Genomic DNA, 24,509 nt, shown 5'->3' on the forward strand with positions numbered 1-24,509 from the left:
TCTTGCTGTGGCTTGGTCCTTTTCTTTCATTTGGAGGATGTTTCTGTCTCCTCACTTTGCCTTTCTGTGTCTGTTTCTGTGTGTTGGGAAAGTCAGCTACTTCTCTTGCTCTCAGTGATAACAGGCTTATAGAGAAGAGAAGAGGTCCCATAGTACAGTGTCCCCTCTTCCCTAGGGCCTGACTCTACAGAGAGTGTCTCCTATGTGTGTTGCATGTGCCTTGCTGTTGAGTCTTCGGCCTCTTTTTCCTTCAGTCCAGTTGTCTGCAGATGCTCTCTTTGCCCTGTCGTGCAGTGGTCTGCTTGTGAAATGAGACAGAGGTCCTGCAAAATGCGCAGATCAGGAGACGTGATACTGGCAGGGTTTGCGCCAGTCTTCTGGAGGAGGGACCTGCAGTGCTGGAACTAACTGGACGGTGACTGGGAAGGGTGGACCATCAAAGTGGTGCAGATGGGAGATACTTTTTGCAAGCACGTTAGGTAAGGAGTATTGGTTCTGCACTGCTTCCTGCAGGTGACCCTTGTTTATATGCCAATGAGGTTGTGTTGGGAAATGGCTCCTGCCAGCTCCTTCGTTCCTCAAGGGGTCTCCATGCCATGCTCTGAGATGAGCAAATCCTTCTTCCTCCCATGTGCTACCCCTCCCCCCCACCGTTTTTCAAATTGCTAGCTCTATGCTCTATCTGTTCAGGCTGTTTGCTGTGCTCTCTCTTTTAAAGGTGGGGACTCTGCTTCCTAAAGTCCTCCACACTCTACCAGAGCCGAGCCCACCGATTTTTAAAATTCCAGGCTTTAAGTCCCACTGGTTTTAAGAACTCATGCTATTCAGCCCCTCTCTCTTTGAAGGAAAAATGTTACAGAGACGCGTCCTTCCCATTCCTGGGCTTCTGTGTGAGAGTCTGTTTTCTGCCCTTCTTCAAGCCCCACCAGTTCCCTCCCTGTCATGGATGGTCACATTCCCTTTTGCTCCCAGACCACAGTCTTTGCTCTTCTTACCCTCTTTGATGTGGCCGCTTCCCTGCCTTTAGTTGTGGAGTTCATTCTGCCATCTTTGGGTCCTTTCCTGAATTATTTACGTTCATGTGGGTGTTATCTAGTTGTGTCAGTGGGATGAGGTGAGCTTAGGGTCCTCCTACACCATCTTCTCAGCTGACCTTCTGAAATAATTGTTGATAGGTAAGTATGCACTATTGCCATTCTGTTCATTGTTTTCTGGTTGCTTTGTAGACCTTTTGTTTCTTATTCTGCTGTCCTTTTTTGTGTGCTTTGATGTGTTTTGGTATTAGTATGCTTTGGCTTGTATATCATGTTTTTTGTGTATAATTCAGTTTTCCCTTGTGGTTACTGTGAAGCTTATATAAAATATTTTAAACTTTTCATACTTCATCTTAACTGATAATGACTTATTGTCCATACTTATAGGTTTCCTTTGGCAGAGATAGTTCTTTGCCGGTCAGCTCAGTTTGGGTTTCTGGGTGTGTTTGTTGATAATGTCTTTAGCAGTTGTGGGGCCTGCTATTATGATCTTTTGTGGATGAGGCAGCTCTGAGGATGGGGATGGGGGTGTGTGACCCTGCTGAGAACAATTGGATAGGACTGCTGCCTTGGTTACATACCCACGTGAGGCATCTGTAGGATGGGCTCTGTTGTTGCCTCAAGTCTCCAGTAAGGCTTCCTCCATGGCCTGGAGTACCTATTCAGTAATAGGTGGGGCAATGAATTAGCTTCTCTGCTCTGGCAGAGGGCAGAGAAGGGCCTAGGAGCTATATAGCTCATTGTTTGGGGGCCTGGATCAGGCCCGAGTATGCACTGAATTTGCTGGTCAGGTAGGCCCACCAGTTTTGCTCTGCAGGTGGGGAAAGCCATGTGCTGCATTGTGTGTGTGAGTGCCATCTTATGTAGGACTGTTGAATGGGCTACCCAGCTTCCTGTGTGGCCCGGGTAGTTTCTGTGGTTGGATAGGCTGAAGCTGTATTCAGCCATGAGCAGGGCTCCGAATTAGATCCCCTGCCCAGGCACAGCAGGAGAAGCGGCTCTAAAAACGGTAAAGCTCTTTGTTTTTTGTCTTCATTCAAGCTGACTCTCAGGTACCCTGGCTGAGCAGGCCACTGGCTCTGCCCTGCAGTCTATCAGCTCTTCTTAGCCTTCTTCTGGCTCACGTGCTACTGGCCACGTAGCTTCCAGGTCTTGTCGCCAGCCCTTCTGTTCCTATGGGACTGGAAGGCACTTCATACTGAGTGGGGCTTTGAGTCAGTACCTTGCCTGGGCATGGGTCAACCTGGCTCTAGGGCCAGCAAAACTCCTCATTTGAGGATGAGAATCAGGCAGATCTACACCCAACCTAGTTCCCTTGCATCGTGTGCTGCCGACTTGTTCTGCAGGTGAGCATAGCTGCTTTTGGGATTACTACTTGGGCACTGCGTGTGCTGGTTGTTGCAAGCCCTTCCCCCACCTTCTCTGTCATAGTCAAGATTCCAGTGACTGGGCCCCACAGATTGTTCGGCAACCCCTGTGGTGTGAGATCAGAGTAGGGGCTCCCACAAAGGACCCACGATATGGGGGAGGTGGATTGACCCCTCTGGGGTTTTCTTTTTCTCCTGGAGAGACCAGTGGCTCGGGAAACCTCTCCTCTTGGTGCTGCGCTGACTGGGGGAGGGGCAGTGCTGTCAACATGCAGCTACTTCCTTTATATGCAGTATGTCTTGGTCTTGGAAGTGCAGTGGGGTGCTTCAGCCTCACCCCATGTTCTAGGATTCTCTCCGTGATTTCTTGTTCTTGAATAGTTGTTGTTCTTGTGAGAGGAAGTGAGGTCAGGACTGACCTGTCGCCATCTTGGTGACATCCCATTCCCACTCTCGCAGATCTTAGCATGTCTTAGCAGATTGCAAGAAGGTGAGACTACAGATACTGTCGAGTTCTCTAAAAGTGTATATAGTATTGTAGTCTAGATTTTGTGAAACTATTAGTGTAAAACAGTTTTTAAGTTTGAATATCCTGATTTTTAAGTTTGAATATCATTTTCATTTCAGCTATTTGGTATTCTTAGGTATACCAGTTTCTGAATCCCAAGGTTCTGATTTATATTTACTGTGATAGGATTATTTAGCAAAATATGCCAAGTGGATGAGTTAATCTTCTTTTGAAGCTCTCATAGAAACAATGAAAATGAATATGATTTTAAAAAACTTTAATATATGTAAAAAAATTTTCTTCATACAATCTTCTTCCTTTATTGACTACCTTTGAAGAGAATCAGCATGTGGTACGCTGCTTTTATACTCTCTGCGCATGTCATACACGTGCTTTATATTCATCAGGAGAAGTTTTAATCTTCATTTAAAGAATGCAATTTTTGTTTGGCAAAATGTAGTGAGACTCACTGAGACTATAAACTTAAATAATACTAGCAGCTGCATTACACTTTTCAAATAGAGGGTGAAGTTGTAGGTTAATTGTGCTATTTTTCCGTTTTCCTAACACAATAGTAACTTGTATTGGTAATTCTCCATTAGTACTTTATAGTTGGCTTCCATAAAAACAGAGTTAGAAAGTGGAAACCAGTAGAAATATAAAGTGAAAGCTAGGTCATGTTAAAGGTGTACTAGAACTTCAATATCAAAGTAAAATATGCATAAAAATCACGATCACCCTTGAGAAATATATTAAAAACAAGTATTTTTTTGCCAGTTAAATCATATATTATATCATAGCCACATGAAAAAAAATAGAGTAAGTTGACAAGTCAGAGTACATAAAAAATTTAAATCTGATTTTCTCTTTTTCTTGAAAATTTTGTTTGACAGGAAAATTTATTTAATCAGACAGTTGTAGGATGTTGTTTATTAGGTAATGCTATCAGCCTTTCCTTAGAAAACCTAATACTGATAATAATTGGCATAGAGAAAGAGTGCTTCTTGATTTGATTTTAACTTTTTGTATATAGTGTTTGGGGATACACAGTTTTCTTTTAAAAGTTCATTCTGTAACGCTCTACAAAGCGTCTAGCATATACATAACAATTACTTCTGAGACTGAGAGAATAAATTATCAGTTTCCTGTATTTATTAGTTCAAGGGGAGGGGAACTCATTTGCAAAATCTCCAGTTTAGAATATCAACTGTGGATGGATTTTTAAGTAGAAGTTCCTCAGAACTACTGTTTTATAACAAAACATACATTTTATAGAATAGTAAAGATGTAGTAATTGAAATGTCTTTCTAAGGTAGTTTCTAACACAGGAAATCTTTATTATAACTCCCAACATTTAAATGCACCATTTCTTTAAACTGTACTGAACTCTGCTGCTATGAGGGGTAAGAATCCTGGATTCAGAGTATGAAGAGCCGTGTGGAAATATCTGGTTCTTCTTTTAACAATGTCGTGTTCAGCAACCCATATAACCTCAGTGGTTCTGTTCCTGGAGTTGTAAATTGTATGACATGGAAGGTCCCTTCAGCTCTGAAATTCCAGAAGTGTTTGAGTCTGCAATGTAACACTAACTTTCAGAGTCTGTCATTAGAATGAGATGTTGACATTTTGGACAGTGATCTCTAGCCAAAGTTATTAGAATGGGAGAAGCTTTTTCTCACATCCTAATCTCCTGCCAGATTTTACTTTTTCTTTCCCTATGCCTTCCTCCTTAAAAAATGAAGTTGAAAATGTTTGTAAAGGACATACCACGTGTTTTTCTTTTGTATATTTCTGTATTCTCCAGTGAAGAGGGTCTTGAAGTCATAAAGCGGCAGTTCTGTGACTCATTTACCTTTACTTCATTCAGTTATAATGCCATCCTGGGTGCTGATGGGCAGTGTACTTCCCGGTGTTGCTTAAGAGTGTTATGCTTCTTTGAAGCAAGTTTCATTTCTGCCCTGGGGCAGGTTTATTTTTGGGACTTTGAGACAGGCCATTTTCGTCTTGGTGACTAGGATTGCTGGAGAAAAAAAGCAACTCGAGAGGATTTAATGTAAGGTGAGAACATTACCTGGAGCAGGGACTCTCAAGTGTGTTTGCGGAGAGAGGAATGGTAGCTGAGAGGGGCTCCTAGCCAGAAAGGGAGTTGGCAGAGTGGTTTATCAGAACTTGGGGAAACTGAGGCTTGGGGCTGCCATGTGGCCCTTCACCTAGATTCATTGCCATGGGGGCAACTGTTGCAGCCTGGTAAGGATCCTGTCACTCAGGTGTCCTGGGTTGGGGAAACAGCCACTGACCCCCAGGCATGGATGCTTAGACTTACCCAGGATCCTGTGTGGTTCCTGGCCTACTGTTTAGGCTTTCTTCCTCTTCCCTCATATTCAAGAAATTGTATCAGGATGCAAGTGAGTGATTTAATAGGAATGACCTTGAATCTACTTTAATTTATATATTTAAAAAATCATTCACAAATTTGATTATCATCTCATTGCAATTATTTGTGACCTATTTCTTAGCCCTCCAGAGCTTAAAAAAATAAATGGGATCTGACTTTAACTTCTAGTGTTTGAAAGTTTTGAAAATCTTTCCTCCTTGCTTTTGAAAAATGTCATTAGCTCTATAGATCTTGATAGGATTACAATTGCATTAATTATAGTAGCAACTGTAATTAACTTCTGTCTAGCTCTTTGTAGCTCGCCCTTTCCGTATACATTAATTCATTTGTACTCCACAGGAACCCTGGTATTACTGATTACACAGTGAGGCAGCAGTGTGTTATAATTTGAAACCTAGCCCTCTAATCTCATGTTCTTTACTCTCTGTTAAGCTGCTTACCTTGACTGGAGGGGAGTGAGAAAGTGAGGCCTGTTCATTATTCCCTTTCCTCATGCCTGTTGTTGAATGTCACCGCTCTCCCATTTCTAGTTCCCTTTCATATCCTGGCTTACACATTTCCTTCCTTCACATTTCTCGTTTCCTCTGTGATCTGTTTTCCGCCTCTCCTACCTCAGTTTTACTAGCCATCCCCATTTTGTGCCAAAGTAATTTTTTGTAAGGAGTCAGTAAAGATTTGTTTCGTTAAAAAAAAAAAAATTGTGAATAGAATATGAGTCTTACCTCACTGTAAAGGTGCTTAATTTAGGAAATGAGAGAATGAAAGTCTACCTTAACTGTAAGCAACCAATAAAAAGCTGATCTAACCAATAAAAAGCTAATGAAAAGGTTTTACAGAGAAAATTCTCTTGGGTGTGTGTATTAGGGGTAATTTTCGAAGGTTTTTATTTGAAATACACTTTATATAGGTTTTACTCTCTAATGGGTAGGTCAGGAAAATCCTTCCATATTTTTTAAGGATGTGGACTATGTTTTCTATCTAAATTTTGTATTTAGACTACATAAATAATGAAGCTGTAAGGAGAAGGATTTTGATGTAGATGACTTTGTCTTTAGCATTTCATAATGGACATTAATTTCTCAAAATTAAGTTTTAAAAATAATGTTTGATCACTCTTTGGATTAGACTTAATTCATTTTAAGCCCACATAATTTCTACTTCATAAACCATATTTAGAAATATTGTCATTTTTGAAGGTGTGGTTTTTCACAGTGGGGCTCCTTCATCCCAAGTCTTAATATATCTTTTCGGTGAAATCTGGTTTTCGAGATAGGCTCTTAACTAGATTGGTTTTAAAAAGTGGAAAATGAGCGACAAGCAGGAATTCTAGCAAAGAATTCTGCTTGCTGTGTTAGTAGTATTGTGTCCAAATGTACTGTGAAATACATATAATCGTGTATTTAAATTGTATCCTGCTTGCCCAGCAGGGTCAGCTCTCTGTGAAGCCTTCCCTGATCTTTCCCGGGAGAGTTGACCCCTCTCTCATGGTGTCCCACCGTTCCTAGAAACACTGATCAGACCATCTCTGATGCTTCATTCCAGTTATTTGTTTACAAGTCTGTTTTCCTTGAGACCTTACATGGCTTTAGGACAGCAGTCAATGGTTGTGGTGACTCAGGACAGTATAGGTTGGGAAGTCTTTATGTTGTGTTTCAATATTGATAAAATAATATTTCATACATCATTTTTAAAGCTTGTCTATAATACCGTGGAACTTTTGTTTCTGTTATGCATATACATTACTGTATTATGTTATGATATAAAGTGCACATCCTTGTTTTCCTTACATTTCTATGCTTATCCCATTGTTGTCATTTTATAGAAAGGCAGTGATAACACCTATCACAAGGGGTTGAGGACTAAGAAAGGGTGAATTTAAAGCCAGCAAGTATGCCCCAGGTGCCCCGGTTCCTACCTCCTCCCGTATCGATTGTCTTCAGACAGCCTCAGTACAAGTATGTTCAGCTCATGATGAGAGAGGAAATGAAGTGCAGACAAAGTATGTTTCAAGGTCCATAGATGGGACACCTCTCCAACTTTCTCCACTTCCTGTCTCTCTTCTGTCATACTTCATGTGAGCTTGGGTTGAATAATAACAGGAGGAAATTTGAAATTTTCATTTGTGATTGAAAGTGGGAATTTGAACTTCAGTTTTTAAAAGTTCAGTTTGTGGAAGTTCATAAGGAGCTTGTGGCTTACAGGTTCCTTAGGTCTGTATTTTACTGTTCTCATGTCCTAGCAGACTGAATGCCGTGTTTTGTAAGGTCTGTTACTTCTGCTTTCATCACCTGGTGCAGTATTTTCTGAGTGTAGGTTTGAGCGTGAGCAATGATTAAGTTCTGTGTCGTGCCCATGGATGCTCTACATACCGAAACTGAAGCAGACATCGCTTTATTGCTGTAAACACTAAAGCCTTGGAGCTATTTTGCAAATTTATAATTCAGAAGAGCCTATTACAGCAAGACAGCCAGTGACTTTAGAAGTTCTTTTAAGGGTCCTGCTAATGTGGAGTTATTGACATGGGACTGCCTTTAACTCTTGAGTGTTTTGGCATACGCTTGATTTACATTTGGAAAAATAAATCGGCACCACACAAATCTCCCACTGTCATAAAAGGTACATCTGCTTGTAAAAGATGTCATTAAAACACAAAATTCAGCGCTTATAGTAACTTGTCCCCTGAAGGTGTCTCCTTTAGGGTAAGAAGACATTTTGCTTATGTGGATTATTTGTTATGTGTGTCTTTTGTTTAATGTGATGACCTTCAACTGATCGTGATTATCAGTTGTGTCAGCAACGCTCTGCAGATGGAGGAAAATACTGTCTTAAAAAATGTTCCATTGCAGCAAATGCTTTCATCTTTCTATCTTCCACGGTTTTGGGTCCTACGTAAATTTCACATCCTTATAATTACAGCATAGGTACCCTTTTTGTGCAACGAGAGTTTTGATGTTAAATAATCCTCAAAGTGCTAGGGATTTAAACTCTGTCTTCTGACCTCATCTTAGCTTCTTCTCCAGCCCAGTTGCCCATCAGGTAAGGTGTCGGCTTTCCTCACACTTTGTTCACCTCTGGAGATACACATCGATAATGTCAGCACCTCCGTAGGGCTCTCTCCACTTGCACTTGGATTCACGCTTCTGATTCTCTTTGGGCAGCTGAGTCTGACTGTTCTTTCCTTACTTTAGTATCTTTTCCTAGGTGTCATTGTTCTAGTTCACATTTAAAGTCTTCACACTTGTTTGAAATCTTAAAAGCTGAAATTGGTGCTTGAATTGGAACGATTTTGTGTGTTCAAGTCTGTTCTGGCCCTTTGTATAGAGCGTTCCAGCTTCGACTTGTGGCAAAGCTGCTACTCCCACTTAATCCAACCTCCTAGTTTTACTTAGCTTTCTCCTTTTAAAATGAAGTTGTTACAAGGGAAGGTCACACTTGAGTGACTATCAGAGAATTCTTTCTTGCTTGAGAAGGGCCTGCCTATGAGGAATGACATTGGATTGAGCAGAGACACATTTTTGGCCACATTTTTGTTTTTCTTAGTAATTAAGCATTTAAAAGTGCCTGTGGAGGATATGTCATGTAATAACTCCAAACATTTTATGGAAGAACAGAATAAATTGAGCATTCCTGGGGCGCCTGGGTGGCTCAGTCAGTTAAGTGTCTGCCTTCGGCTCAGGTCCTGGGATCAAGTCCCACATCGGGCTCCCTGCTCAGCGGGGAGTCTGCTTCTCTCTCTGCCTCTGCCCTTCCACCTGCTTTTGCTCCCTCTCTCTCATGAATAAATAAAATCTTAAAAAAAAAATAAATTGAGCATTCCTTTCTAATATTCTTAAGTAATATTCAAATTGATGTGCCTGCATTTACTTGAGAATTGGTGTCTGCAGTACATTTATCCTTTTTTCTTTTTGCTTGAATTTTCTGCCAATCTCCTACCCTCTGCCCCTTGCATCTTGTTGGGTTGCTTCACGAGGAAGTTTTCCAGTAGCCTGACCCAGAGCTTGGGGTTCAGACAGGTCTGTTGAATGTGTAGCTAATAGGACTGAGTTTGTGTGCAGTGAGAGCAGTTAGTAAGATATCAAGAAAACTTGGCATGAGAGGTCTCCGTTGCTGGTGGAAGGTGGGTGGTCACATATTAAGGAAACAATGACCTTTGAAATTCGGTGGGATGACTAAAGTATTGAAGCAAAGTCTGGCTGTTTAAAGAGCCTTTAGAAGAACAGGAAAAATTAAAGAAGGAAAAATAAACAACAGGAGTCCAAGTTCCCAGATCACTGGTACTTCTGTGATGTGTAGTGATATTCTAAAGCTAATTTGTACAACCCACTTCAGCTATGAGAACCAAAGGAGGGAAGATTGGTTTGTGAGTTGAAACATAATTTAATTAATAAATACATATTTTGTAGGTAATCCTGTTTCTATCACTCAATTAACATATGTGCTTATATTCCAGAGGTTGATTCTTTTCTGTTTGTGAATGACCATTGTAATTGCCTTCCTGACATGTTGATAGACTGTCTTTCTAGTAGACATGGGTGGCATGTTTCCCCTCAATTTCAATAATGTTGTCAACATTTAGCACTGTGGGATTTGGAAAAGATATTTTGCTCTCGAAGATCCATAAACAGCATTGAATATTGATTCAACTAATAGAGCGATTACTGTACAAAATAGGCGCATTTTTTTTCCACATAGATTTTTTTCAGTATTATGAATTTACAAATATGCATATAATAGTGGATTATATTTAAAAATTAGCTTCTGGTTCAAAATTTTGTAATACATAATAATTTTAGCTCATAAAATGGTTTAGTAACATTCCTTAGTGTATTGGATCAAATGTAAAAACCAGCACAGAATCAAGGTTTTGTAGCTGATTGAAAAATAAACTGCTGAAAGCCTCAGGCTTGAAATTAAATTTGGTTTTAACAGGGCTGAATTTTATGTGACATTGGTAAGTAACAACTTAGGGAGATGTTTATTAAAGATGGTTAATAAACCCACCGAGACACATCTGACCATTACTTATAGGAGATGAAACGTAAATTTACATTTAAAATGGAAAAGATAGGGGTGCCTGGGTGGCTCAGTCGTTAAGCGTCTGCCTTTGGCTCAGGTCATGATCCCAGGGTCCTGGGATCAAGCCCCACATCAGGCTCCCTGCTCAGCGGGAAGCCTGCTTCTCCCTCTCCCACTCCCCCTGCTTGTGTTCCCTCTCTTGCTGTGTCTCTCTCTGTCAAATAAATAAAATCTTTAAAAAAAATAAAATGGAAAAGATAAAAGATCTCAGAAATACTATGTTTGAGTGTGTCCCATTCTGTATCTTAAGGCAATCTTTTTTTTTTTAAATCTTCATACTAAAATTCCTTATCTCTGTTTGAATCATGTTACATCTTTATCACCATCTCCTCAGTGGTCTCCTGTTATTATCAGTTGATCTGGTCACACTGAGCATCATTCTTCCCATCTGTTCCTATTAATACTTACTCCTTTAATTTCTTCCTCTATGTGATTGAAATGATGTCAGAACTGGTATTTTCACTCTGTTTTTCTTTCAGACTCTGTTGTCCTGATTCCATTTCTCCCCCTTTCTCTTCAATCTAGCCATGAAGGGTGATGAAATTCACAGTAGTCACAAAATAAATCAGGATTCATTGAGCTGCATGCTTTCCCCATCGTGGGGCGAGGCATCGGTGGCCAGAAGGGAGCAAACAAAGAAGCAGTGTGTGAGTGTATGATTGTGCTCCTTGCTTCATGGTCCCTTCGTAAGGATGGCATGTTTGTTTGCAGCACAAATTGCTCCAAAAATTTCCTTTTTTACTTTTCACATCTTTATTCCCTGAACATGTTTCCCTCTTCCAACGTCCTTGTTTCCTCTCTTTTCCTTCCCAAAGACATCATCTCACTTTTATTCTTTAGCCTGTCAAATTTCAATTTGTTTTAGATGGTTACAGTATTGATAACTGCACATAGAAGAGGTAATGATTTGCAGTGTATGTTTTTATTCTGCGGTCTGTACATTTAAGGAATTAATTTGAAACAGCAGTCTGTTTGCACAAGGATTCTTAAAAGAGTTGGTATATAGCAAATAAAAGTTTCATTCCTCTAGTCCATTAGAAAAAAAAAAAACTGTTCTGTGGTTGAATTTTCTTCTTTTCATCTTTGGCCAGATATAATGAGGGACTTTTATGTTATTTCCTACTTTGTCTTCAATGTACTATGTTTTTCAATTAAAAAAAAAAACAGGCTATTGTTAGTTCTCCTGCTCTTTAATGAATCATTGGATTGGAAAATAACTCATTATATCATCAGGCAGAGATATGTTCCTTTATTTGCATGTAGATAGTGAAGATGAATAATTTATCAAATGTTATTAGTGCAGGCTGCATATTACTGAAATCTCAGCAGGATATAATGAAATTTGTCTCATGCTATTGTGAAGATAGCATGCCTTTGCATAGTCATTATTGAACTTTTGGCATCTCTCAGAGAACTATTATGTTAGCATGCTAGTCTTGCTCACCTCTTCATTAACTGGACTTTTGATTGAAGAGTTGAACTTATCTTGAAGATCTGTGAAATCTCGTGTGCCGAATGCTTGCTTGACTCTAGCTCTGTTTCTACAGCAGAGCAAGTATTTTCAGAATGAATGAAGGACTTAATGTTTCTTTTTTTTTTTAAGATTTTATTTATTTATTTGACAGAGAGAGAGACAGTGAGAGAGGGAACACAAGCAGGGGGAGTGGGAGAGGGAGAAGCAGGCTTTCCGCTGAGCAGGGAGCCCGATGTGGGGCTTGATCCCAGGACCCTGGGACCATGACCTGAGCCGAAGGCAGACGCTTAACGACTGAGCCACCCAGGCACCCCGGACTTAATGTTTCTCATTAGAGTGATTAGTGCAAAAATGCTATGACTGATGGTTTTATTACTTCTGGTCATGAAAAGCTGTCTGTATGAGAGAGATGGAAGCAATATATCTTTCTGAAACGAAGGATGATGAAACATGTATATAATTGTCTTAGAATCTTATGCTTGTACTAATTATGTATTTGAAGTTATTTTAAATAATTGCTTTGAAAAAGTTGGCTTTGATCTGCTTATGGCATGAGTGTGTGAGGAGGTCAGCAAAGCTGGGCACTCAAAAATAAGCAGCTCAGTTGATTTGAAGAACTGTCCATGAAGGTGGAGATTTTGATGGCAAGTGACAGGGAGGGTCTGTGGCTTTACCTGCTTGAAATTGTGGGACTGTTGGGCATGAAGAATGGACAGGCAGACTAGGCAGGGATTGAACAGGGACTTCCTGCAGGTGCAGCAGTGATAGGAGGCTTGCTAAGTCTCCATAGACCGTTAGTTGACTGGAGGTTGTGCACACGCACAGCAGAGTCTGGAGTGGGCCCAAGCCACCCACACTCACCTGCCTGATGGAGCCTGCATGCACATCTTGGGAAGGTGGGGCAGACTCGAAAATGGCCCTAACTCCGAGTGACCTCACTGGCTCATACACAGTTCCATCAGCAGATAGAAATCTTACTGGCTCGTCGTGTTTGAACAAATGTGTGACCAGTCTTTCCTCCATAAAAAACTATGCAGATACAGAGTTGACCCCTGGGAAGTCATGCTTGCTGGTGGGGGGTGGGGATGGAGAACTAAGAAGGGACATTGACTACCTTTCATTGTAGAGAACAGACTTCATAGATTTAGTCCAGGTAAGCTAGTAAAGAAAAACAACAACAGCCTTTGGTGGGGGGCAATCTGAATTGAGAGTTGCTACAATATATTATCTCCAATGTTCTGTATTGAACAAACTATGATACATGCAAAGAAACCAAGTATACCCATATGCAGGAAGAAAAACAAACCAGTCAGTATAGATTGTCTTTGACCAAAAATGTTGGAGTTAGCAAAGACTCCCAAGTACTAACTAAAACCATGTCAAAGCCTTTAAGGAAAGGATGATGGCAATGACTTGAATACAGAATCACAAAAAGATAGAAATGAGACAAAGAGAACCAGGTGGAAATCTATAGTTGAAAAGTACAGTAACTGAAATGAAATGTTCATTCAAGGGGCTCAGTTGCAGGTTTGAGATGGCAGAAGAAAATAAAATCAGTAAATTTGAGGACAGATCAATAGAAATGATCCACTCTGAATAATAAGAAAAATCAACAGGTACTCAGAGACCTGTGGGACAGCATCTAGCCCACCAACAAGTGTGTCACGGAGCCACAGAAGAAAATGCAGAAAAAGTGCCCCCCCCCCCCCGGTTTGTTTTTTTTTTTTAAAGTACTGTATGAAAACTTCCCAAACTTGGTTAAAAAAACAAAACAAAACAACTTTATGGAGCCAAAAAGCTACATGAACCTCATGTAGGAAAATCACAGAGATCCACACTTAGAGAAAATCTGGAAAGCATAAGAAAGAAGTGACACATTATATACAAGGGGAACAACATGAAGATCGATTAATTGACTTCTCATCAGAAGCAACAGAGTCAAAGGTGGTGACCTTTGACAGTTGACCCTTGAACGACATGGTTTTTGAACTGTGTGGTCCCCTTCTCCATGGATTTGTTTACAATCCGGTGTTGTAAGTATATTTTCCTCTAGCTCGTCTTAGCATTTTCTTTAGCTTATTTTATTGTAAGAAGTATGTAATAATACATATGACATATAAAATATTTGTTAATCAACTGTGTATGTTATCGGTAAACAGTAATACATATGACATATAAAATATTTGTCAACCAACTATGTATGTTATCGGTAAGCTATTAGTAGGTAAGTTTTTGAGGAGTCTAAAAAGTTATGCGTGGATTTTCAGCTGTATGGGGGTTGGTGCTGCTCACCTCTGCAATGTTCAGGGATCAGCTGTACTCAATGCTCAAAGAAAAAATCTGTCAACTAGTAATTCTGTATCCAGCAAAGGTATCTTTCACAAATTAAACAAAATGAAGACTCTCTCAAATAAGCAAAGAATCTGTTGCTAGCAGATTTCCTTTACAAGAATTAGTAAAGAAAGGCTCTTCAGGCAGAAAGGAAGTAGTATCAAATGATAAGTTGAATTCTCAGGAGGGAATGAGTGTTAGAAATGGTTAAATATGCAGCTAAATATAAAGTCCTCGTAAATGTGTGTTTTTCCTCTTTTTAACAACTGTAGCTGTGGGGCACCTGGGTGGTTCAGTCAGTTAAACGTCTGACTCTTGGTTTCGGCGCAGGTCCTGATCTCCGGGTCATGAGGTCGAGCCCCGTGTTGGGCTCTGTGCTGGGTGTGGGGCCTGCTTAAGGCTCTCTCCCTCCGCCTCTTCCCCCCAAAACAACAACAGCAACAACAGAAACTGTACAGCCGTACAGAACAATAATTATGGCACTATGTTTTTGGGGTTTATGCAGCTGTCTGTTAATATGTGTGACAACAATAGCACAAAGAAGGAGGAGGGAAAAGAAATGGCACTTGGACGATTGAATAGCCATATGCAGAAAGTGAACTTAGACCCTTATACACAAAAAGTAACAAAGTGGATTCTAGACCTAAAGATAAGACCTAAAACAGTAACACTTTGAGAAGAAAATACAGGAGAATCTCTGTGCCCTTGGGCTAGGCAAAGAGTTCTTAGCTAGAATAGCAAAAGCATGAGCTATAAAAGAAAAAATTGAGAAAGTGCACTTCATTAAATTGAAAAACATTTACTTTTAAAAAGATACTGTCACAAAAGTGAAACTGTAAGCTGCAGACTGCGAGAAAATATTTACAAATCACATACCTGAAGAAGGTTTTGTAAGCAGAATAAAGGGTTCTTATAACTCTATAATAAGGCAGTTACTCCAGTTAAAATACTGGCAAACTCCTGGAGTAGACGTTTTTATTAGTGAGGGTTCTCCAAAGAAACAGCCAACAGAGTGTGTGTGTAGGGTGTGTGTGGTGTGTGTGTGGGTATGGGGTGTGTGTGTGTGGGTGTGGGGTGTGTATTTGTGGGTGTGTGTGGGGAGTGTGGATGTGTGTGTGTGTTGAGAAGAAATTTATGATAAGGAATTGGTTCACACCATTATGGAGACATTACGGAGATTGAGAATTCCCAAGACTGTGGTCTGCAAGCTAAAGATCCAAGGGAGCTGATGTGTAGGTCCAGTCCTAGTCCAAAGGCCCGAGAATCAGTGGAGCTGATGGTGTACATTTTAGTCTGCAACTGGGCAGAAACAAGACCCAGGAAGAGCATGTATCCCAGTCAGAATCTGCAGGCTGGAAAAGAGCAGTGACCCAGCTCCGCAGTCAGACAGGAGTTGTTTCCTCTTAGCTTCTTCCTTCTCTTTAGGTCTTTGATTGATTGGATAAAGTCCACTAGTGTTAATCAGTCTCCTGATTTCAGATGTCTTATCCAGAAACACCATGGCAGAAACACCCAAGATAATGTTTGGTTAAATGTCTGGGCACCCTGTGGCTTAGTTAAGTTGACACATAAAAATTACCCATCACAACATTTTACCAAACAAGACATGCTGTTGGCTAATAAACACATGGAAAGGTGCTCAACATCATTAGTCATTATGGAAATGCATGTTCACTCAAACCACAATAATATATTACTTCTCACTAGAATGGCTGTTGTCAAAAAAGTTACAACATGAGGTCTTCGTTGACAATATGGGGAAACTCAAACCCTCATACGTTGCTGCTGGGATATAAAATGGTACCACCACTTTGGAAAACAGTTGTTTCTTATAAAGTTAAATATAAATTGACCATATGACCCAGGAATTCCATTCCTAGGAGTCTTTCCAAGAGAAATGAAAACATATGTCCACATGAAGACTTGTATGTGAGTATTCATAGAAGCAAGCATTATTCTAATAGGTATTAATTGGAAACAATCCAGACATGCACCAGCTGGTCAACAGATGAACAAAATGTGATATATTTTGGAATGGGAGCAAGGGTGGAGTATAAATAAGCTTGAGGGAATTGTTAGGATGATGGAAATGTTCTAAAATTGCATTATTGTGATGATTGTAGAACTGCATGTGCTTATTTCAAATCATTAAATTGGGGGCACCTGGGTGGTACAGTTCAGTTAAACATCTGCCATTGGCTCAGGTTATGATCCCAGGGTCATGGATTGAGCCCCGGGTCGGGCTCCCTGCTCAGCAGGGAGCCTGCTTCTCCCTATCCCTCTGCTGTTGCCCCTGCTTGTGCTCTCTCTCTGTCTCTCTGTCAAATAAATAAGTCTTTTAAAAAATCATTAAATTATATACTTATAAGGAGTGAGTCTTACAGTATGTACCTCAGTATAGTTATAAAAAAAAATACGTATATAATGAGCAAAGGACAAAGTAAACATGGAAAAAATAATAACTGGAGAATCTGAAGGGGATTGGAAGTCTTAGTACTGTTCTACCATATTTTCTACCATTGCAATGCATAATTTCAAAATTATAAAAATTTTTATGGCTCTTAGAAACAGTCTGATTTTCTTTTGTAATAGTTTTTTTTTAATTTTTTATTGTTGCGTTAATCCCCATACATTACATCATTAGTTTTAGATATAGTGTTCCATGATTCATTGTTTGTCCACAACACCCAGTGCTCCATGCAGAACGTGCCCTCTTTAATAACCATCACCAGGCTAACCGATCCTCCCCCCCTCCCCTCTAGAACCCTCAGTTTGTTTTTCAGAGTCCATCGTCTCTCATGGTTCGTCTACCCCTCCAATTTCCCCCTCTTCATTCTTCCCCTCCTGCTATCTTCTTTTTTTTTTTTCTGAACATATATTGCATTATTTGTTTCATAGGTACAGATCTGAGATTCAGCAGTCTTGCACAATTCACAGTGCTTACCAGAGCACATACCCTCCCCAGTGTCTATCACCCAGTCACCCCATCCCTCCCACCCCACCCCCCACTCCAGCAACCCTCAGTTTGTTTCCTGAGATTAAGAATTCCTCCTATCAGTGAGGTCATATGATACATGTCTTTCTCTGTTTGACTTATTTCGCTCAGCATAATACCCTCCAGTTCCATCCACGTCGTTGCAAATGGCAAGATCTCATTCCTTTTGATGGCTCCATAATATTCCATTGTGTGTATATACCACATCTTCTTTATCCATTCATCTGTTGATGGACATCTTGGCTCTTTCCACAGTTTGGCTACCGTGGACATTGCTGCTATAAACATCGGGGTGCACGTACCCTTTCTGATCCCTACTTTTGTATCTTTGGGGTAAATACCCAGTAGTGCAATTGCTGGGTACTATGATAGCTCTATTTTCAACTTTCTGAGGAACCTCCATACTGTTTTCCAGAGTGGCTGCACCAGCTTGCATTCCCACCAACAGTGTAGAAGGGTTCCCCTTTCTCCACATCCCCGCCAACATCTGTCATTTCCTGACTTGTTAATTTTAGCTATTCTGACTGGTGTGAGGTGGTATCTCATTGAGGTTTTGTTTTGGATTTCCCTGATGCCAAGCGATGTTGAGACTTTTTCATGGAAAAATGTCTGTTCATGTCTTTTGCCCATTTCTTGATTGGATTCTCTGTTCTTTGGGTGTTGAGTTTGATAAGTTCTTTATAGATTTTGGATAGTAGCCCTTTATCTGATATGTCATTTGCAAATATCTTCTCCCATTCTGTCGGTTGTCTTTTGGTTTTGTTGACTGTTTCTTTTGCTGTGCAAAAGCTTTTTATCTTGATGAAGTCCCAATAGTTCATTTTTGCCCTTGCTTCCCTTGCCTTTGGCGATGTTTCTAGGAAGAAGTTGCTGCGGCTGAGGTCGAAGAGGTTGCTGCCTGTGTTCTCCTTTAGGATTTTGATGGACTCCTGTCTCACATTGAGGTCTTTCAACCATTTGGAGTCTATTTTTGTGTGTGGTGTAAGGAAATGGTCCAGTTTCATTCTTCTGCATGGGGCTATCCAATTTTCCCAACACCATTTCTTGAAGAGACTGTCTTTTTTCCATTGCACATTCTTTCCTTCTTTGTCAAAGATTAGTTGACCATAGAGGTGAGGGTCCATTTCTGGGCTCTCTCTTCTGTTCCATTGATCTATGTGTCTGTTTTTGTGCCAGTACCATACTGTCTTGATGATGACAGCTTTGTAACAGAGCAGGAAGGCCGGAATTGTGATGCCGCCAGCTTTGCTTTTCTTTTTCAACATTCCTCTGGCTATTCAGGGTCTTTTCTGGTTCCATACAAATTTTAGGATTATTTGTTCCATTTCTTTGAAAAAAGTGGATGGTATTTTGATGGGGATTGCATTGAATGTGTAGATTGCTCTAGGTAGCATTGACATCTTCACAATATTTGTTCTTCCAATCCATGAGCATGGAACGTTTTTCCATTTCTTTGTGTCTTCCTCAATTTCTTTCATGAGTATTTTATAGTTTTCTGAGTACAGATCCTTTGCCTCTTTAGTTAGATTTATTCCTAGGTATTTAATGGTTTTGGGTGCAATTGTAAATGGGATCGACTCCTTAATTTCTCTTTCTTCTGACTTGTTGTTGGTGTATAGGAATGCCACTGACTTCTGTGCATTGATTTTATATCCTGCCACTTTACTGAATTCCTGTATGAGTTCTAGCAGTTTTGGGGTGGAATCTTTTGGGTTTTCCACATAAAGTATCATATCATCTGCAAAGAGTGAGAGTTTGACTTCTTCTTTGCCGATTTGGATGCCTTTTATTTCTTTTTGTTGTCTGACTGCTGTGGCTAGGACTTCTAATACAATGTTGAATAGCAGTGGTGATAGTGGACATCCCTGCCGTGTTCCTGACCTTAGGGGAAAGCTCTCAGTTTTTCCCCATTGAGAATGATATTCGCTGTAGGTTTTTCATAGATGGCTTTTATGATATTGAGGTATGTACCCTCTATGCCTATACTCTGAAGAGTTTTGATCAAGAAAGGATGCTGTACTTTGTCAGATGCTTTTTCTGCATCTATGGAGAGGATCATATGATTCTTGTTCTTTCTTTTGTTAGTGTATTGTATCACGTTGATTGATTTGCAGATGTTGAACCAACCTTGCAGCCCAGGGATAAATCCCATTTGGTCTTGGTGAATAATCCTTTTAATGCACTGTTGGATCCTATTGGCTAGTATTTTGGTGAGAATTTTTGCATCCATGTTCATCAGGGATATTGGTCTGTAATTCTCCTTTTTGATGGGGTCTTTGTCTGGTTTTGGGATCAAGGTAATGGTGGCCTCATAAAATGAGTTTGGAAGTTTTCCTTCCATTTCTAGTTTCTGGAACAGTTTCAGAAAAATAGGTATTAATTCTTCTTGAAATGTTTGGTAGAATTCCCCTGGGAAGCCATCTGGCCCTGGGCTTTTGTTTGTTGGGAGATTTTTGATGACTGCTTCAATTTCCTTAGTGGTTATAGGTCTGTTCATGTTTTCTATTTCTTCCTGCTTCAGTTTTGGTAGTTGATACATCTCTAGGAAAGCATCCATTTCTTCCAGGTTATCTAATTTGCTGGCATAGAGTTGCTCATAATATGTTCTTATAATTGTTTGTATTTCTTTGGTGTTGGTTGTGATCTCTCCTCTTTCATTCATGATTTTGTTGATTTGGGTCATTTCTCTTTTCTTTTTGATAAGTCTGGCCAGGGGTTTATCAATCTTGTTAATTCTTTCAAAGAACCAGCTACTAGTTTTGTTGATCTGTTCTACTGTTCTTTTAGTTTCTATTTCATTGATTTCTGCTCTGATCTTTATTATTTCTCTTCTCCTGCTGGGTTTAGGCTGTATTTGCTGTTTTTTCTCCAGCTCCTTTAGATGTAGGGTTAGGTTGTGTACTTGAGACCTTTCTTGTTTCTTGAGAAAGGCTTATATTGCTCTATACTTTCCTCTTAGGACTGCCTTTGCTGCATCCCAAAGATTTTGAACAGCTGTGTTTTCATTTTCATTTGTTTCCATGAATTTTTTTAATTCTTCTTTAATTTCCTGGTTGACCCATTTGTTCTTTATTAGGATGCTCTTTAGCCTCCATGTATTTGAGTTCTTTCCGACTTTCCTCTTGTGATTGAGTTCTAGTTTCAAAGCATTGTGGTCTGAAAATATGCAGGGAATGATCCCAATCTTTTGGTACCGGTTGAGACCTGATTTGTGACCTAGGATGTGATCTATTCTGGAGGATGTTGCATGGGCACTAGAGAAGAATGTGTATTCCATTGCTTTGGGATGGAATGTTCTGAATATGTCTGTGAAGTCCATTTGTTCCAGTGTGTCATTTAAAGCCTTTATTTCCTTGTTGATGTTTTGCTTAGATGATCTGTCCATTTCAGTGAGGGGGGTGTTAAAGTCCCCCACTATTATTGTATTGTTGTCAGTGTGTTTCTTTGCTTTTGTTATTAATTGCCTTATATAATTGGCTGCTCCCATGTTAGGGGTATAAATATTTACAATTGTTAGGTCTTCTTGTTGGATAGACCCTTTAAGTAGGATATAGTGTCCTTCCTCATCTCTTATTACAGTCTTTGGTTTAAAATCTAATTTGTCTGATATAAGGATTGCCATCCCAGCTTTCTTTTGGTGTCCATTAGCATAATAAATGGTTTTCTACCCCCTCACTTTCAATCTGGAGGTGTCTTTGGGTCTAAAATGAGTCTCTTGCAGAGAGCATATCGATGGGTCTTGTTTGTTTATCCAATCTGATAGCCTGTGTCTTTTGATTGGGACATTTAGCCCATTTACATTCAGGGTAACTATTGAAAGATAGGAATTTAGTGCCATTGTATTGCCTGTAAGGTGACTGTTACTGTATATTGTCTGTGTTCCTTTCTGGTCTATGTTGCTTTTAGGCTCTCTCTTTGCTTAGAGGACCCCTTTCAAGATTTCTTGTAGGGCTGGTTTCGTGTTTGCAAATTCCTTTAGTTTTTGTTTGTCCTGGAAGCTTTTTATCTCTCCTTCAATTTTCAATGACAGCCTAGCTGGATATAGTATTCTTGGCTGCATATTTTTCTCATTTAGTGCTCTGAATATGTCCTGCCAGTCCTTTCTGGCCTGCCAGGTCTCTGTGGATAAGTCTGTTGCCAATCTAACGTTTGTACCATTGTAGGTTACAGATCTCTTATCCCGAGCTGCTTTCAGGATTTTCTCTTTGTCTCTGAGACTCTTAAATTTTACTATTAGATGTGGGGGTATTGACCTATTTTTATTGATTTTGAGAGGGGTTCTCTGTGCCTCCTGGATTTTGATGCCTGTTTCCTTCCCCAAATTAGGGAAATTCTCTGGTATAATTTGCTCCAATATACCTTCTGCCCCTCTCTCTCTTTCTTCTTCTGGGATCCCAATTATTCTAATATTGTTTTGTCTTCTGGTATCACTTATCTCTCGAATTCTGCCCTCATGATCTAGTAGGTGTTTATCTTTCTTTTTCTCAGCTTCTTTATTTTCCATCATTTGGTCTTCTATCTCACTGATTCTTTCTTCTGCCTCATTTATCCTAGCAGTTAGAGCCTCCATTTTTTATTGCACCTCATTAATAGCCTTTTTGAGTTTGACTTGGTTAGATTTTAGTTCTTTTATTTCTCCAGAAAGCGTTTCTCTAATATCTTCCATGCTTTTTTCAAGCCCAACTAGTATCTTTAAAAACGTCATTCTGAACTCTAGTTCCGACATCTTACTAATGTCTGTATTGATTAGGTCCCTGGCGTTTGGTACTGCCTCTTGTTCTTTTTTTTTTGAGGTGATTTTTTCCATGTTGTCATTTTGTCCAGAGGAGAATAGATGAATGAGAGAACAAAATGCTAACAGTTTAACAACAACCCCAGAAAAATAAACACTAAACAGATCAGAAGAGGCCTGAAACCAGGGGAAAAGGAAGGGAAAGAAAGAAAAAAAAAAAGAAAAAGAAAAAGATGAAACAAACAAACAAACAACAACAAAAAAACCAGAATATGATCAAATATGATCAGGCTGGTGCATAGATCAGCGCCACACACTAGATTTTGGGCGTATTTTGGTCTTTTAGAAGAAAGTGCCTCCCAAAATTTTAAAGAAAGAAAAACTTATATATGTACAAAAATAAGGGTAAATACGGTGAAGGGATGGAATATGACTGTGATGTTGAAAATTATAAAAGATTATATAAAAGGAATTGATAAGAAGTTGTTTGAAAAAAGAAAGAAGAGGATTAAAAAAAACGGGGGGAGAGAATGTGATCAGGCAGGAGACTAGAAGAAAGCCATACACTAGAGATTTAGGGTATATTTTGGTCTGTTAGAAGAAAGTGTATCCCAAAATTTTAAAGAGAGAACAACTTATATATATATATATATATATATATATATACACACCAAAAATAAGGTTAACTATTATGAAGGGGTAGAATATGACTCTAAAAATGAAAAATAAAAAAGATTTTTTAAAAAAGGGATTGATAAGATGTTGGTTGAAAAAGGGAAAAAGAAAAGTTCAAGAAAAAGAAAGTGAAAAAAAAAATAACTTTGAAAGACTAAAGAATCATGGTAAAAAAGCCATGGGTTCTATGTGCAGTAGTCCCCTAGCGCTGGAGTTCTGCCGTTCTCATTGATCGGTAAACTTGGTCTTGGCTGGCTGTTCTCGCTGATCTTCTGGGGGAGGGGCCTGTTGCCATGGTTCCCAGATGTCTTTGCCGGAGGCGGAATTGCCCCACCCTTGTCCGGGCCCGGCTAAGTAATGTGCTCGGGTTTGCTTTCGGGAGCTTTTGTTCCCTGCAAGCTTTCCGTACAGCTTTGTAGGACGAGAGTGAAAATGACGGCCTCCCAATCTCCGCCCCAGAGGATCCGAGAACTCGGGGCCCTGCTCCTCAGTGAGCCCCTAGAGAAAAGCAGTCAGTCACTCCTGTCTCCCCGGTATCCGGCCGCACTCCGTGCTCACCCTGACTGTGACCAAGCGTTTCTGTCTCTGGCACCTGACCCCGTGTGGAGTCTCCAAACCCAGCAGATCCCTGCAGTGCGCTCCCGCGCCGCTCCTCCCGGGGGAGGAAGGTGAGTCTCCCCGGATCTGCTGCCCGTTGGGTCCCTGCTGGAGGAGCAGTGGCCTGCCGTGGATCCCGGTTTATGGCAACCCCGAGCTTAGAGCCTGTGCCTCGGCTCCGTCTCTGCAGCCGGCTTCCCCGCTCCGGTACCTGGGAGCTCTGCCGCATTCAGGCACCCCCGGTCTTTCTGTGACCCCGAGGGTCCTGAGACCACACTGTCCCGGCGAGGGTTCCACTCCCCGCTTAGCCACTGGAGCGACGTCCCTCAGAGGAGCCGACTTCTAAAAGTTCCGATTTTGTGCTCCGCGGCTCTATCACTTGCCGGTAGCGGCGAGTATCCTCCCGAATATCGCCTTGGATTCACTTCTCCGCACATCCTACCTTCCAGAAAGTGGTCGCTTTTCTGTTCAGAGAGTTGCTATTCTTTTCTTCGATCTCCTGTTGAGTTTGTGGGTGTTCAGAATGGTTTGATCCCTATCTAGCTGAATTCCTGGGACCGGACGAAATCCAGGTCTCCTACTCCTCTGCCATCTTGCTCCTCCTATCTAATTCTTTATTTCTTTGATTTGCTGTTTGCTTTGAGCAGATAGTCTGCTTTTGCATTTTTTTTTTTTAATCCCCAGCAATGAGTTGGCTGGCAGGCCCAGTGCCCAAGTGAACCCTTCCTGTTTCGTATACATACCTGGTCAATGCTGGAGAGCATGCATACCTTATGGAATGACATTCTGAGGATATTTCTGTTTCTGTCATGTGTGCAGTAGAAATGTGCAGATATTATAAGTAAAGCACTTTTGACTGCAGGACGTGCACACAGCTGTTTGTCCCTTTGGCAGTATTTCTTAGGTCAATGGTCACATCTTCTCATATATATATTTTGTTGTTTGTTTCATAAAAGAAAGAAGATCAATGAAAATATTAACACATTTGTTGAGAGCAGTAAATTAAAGTGAAGTTCTGTGGCTGATGCTAATGTGTATTTATATGCTTTATTTGAAGGTCACTCTGTGAGACTGCTGGGTCAGAAAAAGGATAATGGAAAGCGCTTGGGTGGAGCGCGATTGGATTTGCCAAAGATCAGGAAGAATCCACTGATAGAAATCATTTCCATCAATACTGGGTAAGTGTCTCTCAAGCTTACTCATAAAATATTCAGTATACTTCATGAATTCAGGTTTTCCCTCTGAACATGTGACAGAGTAAAGCAGTTGAACATTTTCATGGGAAAGAAAAATCAAAAAGCTCTAAATCGCATGAATGTAGTTCC

At 40.3% G+C, this 24,509-nt stretch overlaps 1 protein-coding gene across 4 annotated transcripts in view; it reads left to right on the top strand.

Moving 5' to 3' along the window:
- CDKAL1 (CDK5 regulatory subunit associated protein 1 like 1) overlaps positions 1 to 24,509 on the top strand; it is a 708,317-nt gene that overhangs the window by 200,759 nt on the left and 483,049 nt on the right. For all 4 annotated transcript variants that reach the window (XM_032424786.1, XM_032424785.1, XM_032424783.1 and 1 more), the window contains one exon: positions 24,242 to 24,362. In XM_032424786.1, the coding sequence (XP_032280677.1) occupies positions 24,242 to 24,362 (121 nt within the window). The remainder of the gene's footprint in view (positions 1 to 24,241; positions 24,363 to 24,509) is intronic.

The sequence above is a fragment of the Phoca vitulina genome, unplaced genomic scaffold, assembly GCF_004348235.1.
Source record: "Phoca vitulina isolate PV1807 unplaced genomic scaffold, GSC_HSeal_1.0 scaffold31, whole genome shotgun sequence".
Classification (NCBI taxonomy): Eukaryota; Metazoa; Chordata; class Mammalia; order Carnivora; family Phocidae; genus Phoca; species Phoca vitulina.